At 34.9% G+C, this 2,222-nt stretch overlaps 1 protein-coding gene across 1 annotated transcript; it reads right to left on the minus strand.

Moving 5' to 3' along the window:
* Positions 1-1,121: 1,121 nt before the first annotated feature.
* On the minus strand, positions 1,122-1,952 carry LOC132277759 (uncharacterized). Its single transcript, XM_059779608.1, has 2 exons — positions 1,841-1,952; positions 1,122-1,381 (listed from the first exon to the last, which is right to left on the minus strand). Exons 1-2 carry the CDS (start codon positions 1,950-1,952, stop codon positions 1,122-1,124), a joined length of 372 nt encoding a protein of 123 aa, XP_059635591.1.
* Positions 1,953-2,222: the final 270 nt, after the last annotated feature.

Here is a 2,222-nt window from a genome sequence, read left to right on the forward strand (position 1 = left end):
TGGTATGTGGTTGATGTACCAAGTAATGAACTGTGTTGGGGTATAATGAATGGATGAATGAAATGTTGGAATGTGGCCGGTATATTGCTGTGTTTTGGGACAGGGTAAATAAATTTTAAGATCCAAGTGAGACCATTGTATTCTTATATTTTTGCAGCAGGTCATAGTAGGACTTTTTCAGCAGAGGTCATGCTGAAATTTTGGGTCGTTACATAAGTTTTTTTTTTCCTTCTTTTTCCCATAAAGTAACGGAAAACAGTATGGAAGAAAAGCCAAGCCAATTTGATTTAGTTTATATTCATTAAAAACATGTCTAATTTTATCATTTTCTGTTAATAATATATAATGGTAATAGAAAAAGAAGCAAGTTTCCTAAAATATATATATAAAAAAAAAGCTTATTGGATTCTAAGATCAGACTAAATCCTGCTCACTAAGTAGCAGTCAGAACACCATTGCCCACAATAGTTGTCTACTAAATAAACAACATTCTATAATTTTCAGATTACCTTTTTTATGAAATTACACTATAATATTATTATATTGACTTTTGAGTCATGACTTGACTATTATCTTAGTCCGAGTTTGAGCTTTCTTTGAGTTTTCGGGAAAAAAAAAATTCAGATATATAGCACAAATGGTACCAGGTAAACACAATATAAAATATAAAAAAACACGTTTTAATGATTTGAGATATGGTAAAGAACCATTGTAGACCTAATTGTCTTGGTTTGATTTTATATTTGAAAATTAAAAAGCCCAAACCCCTTCTCTTTATATATAACTCGTGTGTGTGTGTGTGTCTATATAATTCATTTTACTTTTTCCAATTTTTTTTCCTCCTACAATTACAATTAAGGGTAAAAATATAGATGCAAAGAATTCAAATAAAACACAAAACATTTTATTTATCATAGATGTGTTCAGGTGAATGAAGAACTTGAACAACAACGACATAATGAAGAACATGAAAGCAAAAAAATTAAAAATGAAAAGAACTTATTGAAGTATCAATCATGGTCATGCCAAATGATCCAGTTATTCCACCAAACTATAACATGTAAAGGCTGTGTATACGTTCTTTTCTGTGTCATCATCTATATATATATAGATGTATATATTTATGAGCGACGAGGCAAAGGTACCGCGAAGAACTTCATCAACCCCTCCTTGCAGTTCTTGCCATCCTCTTCTCCACAAGCGAAATAAAGCGGCCTCCAATTATTAGTGAGCACAAAGCCAAAGCCATCACCACTTCCTTGTGTTACATTTGCCAACAACTGTGCACTCCTGAAATCGCAGTTTATGAAACTCCCCATGTTTGGCAGCAAGTACACCGTGTGAGGTGGGCTGTTCTCGCTTGGTGGATCATACTTGAATACTGATCATCACAATTACCACAACAATGTCAAACCAAAGGTTATTGCATGTACATATAAGGTCAATATTAACTACTCCATGACACATGCACTTGGGGCGGCAGCAAATGAACCTAGCCCAACTTCAGTTTGTTCGGATTTGGGCTCGGCTTGTTTAACAATAATAATAATATGAGAAATAAAAAATAGAAAAAAAACCTTGATATCATATTCGTGAACTTATACAAGTTTATATTTATGAATGTATTCATGAACATATGCAATCTTACACGAGCTGAGCCTAGACGAGACTAGCTACTCGTTTAAGTACTTTTTGAAATGTTCATGAACAAATAGGTTCATTTGCATCCGGTTGCACATGGAACCTAATGTTAACTAGTCTTGATGACTAATGTATATGTGTGCGCATGCATATACTGACCTAGTTTATCATTTTGGTAAAAGGTCGGTGTAGTTAAAGCCATAGCGCCAGTGCTCTGACCCTCCCACGACAACAGTGGCCGCCTGGCTAGCTGCCAACATGGAGGCTGCAGCGGCTAGAAGGACAAGGAATTTTGCATTGCTGAAAGCCATTTTAGTTGTCAAATTGGGGAGTGAGGAATTAAAGCAGAGTGCAATGAGATGGTGGCAATGAGCATTGGCTTGTGGAGTTTATATAGGGAGAGTTTTGGTGCAATAAGGTCTAATTATTCAAACACCACCTTTTTCTCACTTTGGTTGGCCAAAAAAAAAAAAATGTGGATGGATTTTGTTGAAAATGATCATATTGTTCTACTCTAAACTTTGCTGCTTAAGACCTCAACATAGTTTAACTCGGTTTAGAAAGTGTTCATACAATCTCAG

This window comes from Cornus florida, unplaced genomic scaffold (assembly GCF_030987335.1).
Source record: "Cornus florida cultivar Cherokee Brave unplaced genomic scaffold, ASM3098733v1 CherokeeBrave_3.0.0_Hap2_Chr10, whole genome shotgun sequence".
Lineage (NCBI taxonomy): Eukaryota > Viridiplantae > Streptophyta > Magnoliopsida > Cornales > Cornaceae > Cornus > Cornus florida.

Coding starts and splice junctions, on each gene's coding strand:
- LOC132277759 (XM_059779608.1), bottom strand. CDS start 1,952: ATGGCTTTCAGCAATGCAAAATTCCTTGTCCTTCTAGCCGCTGCAGCC. Junction 1,382..1,840: donor GTCAGAGCACTGGCGCTATG/GCTTTAACTACA, acceptor TGTGATGATCAG/TATTCAAGTATGATCCACCA.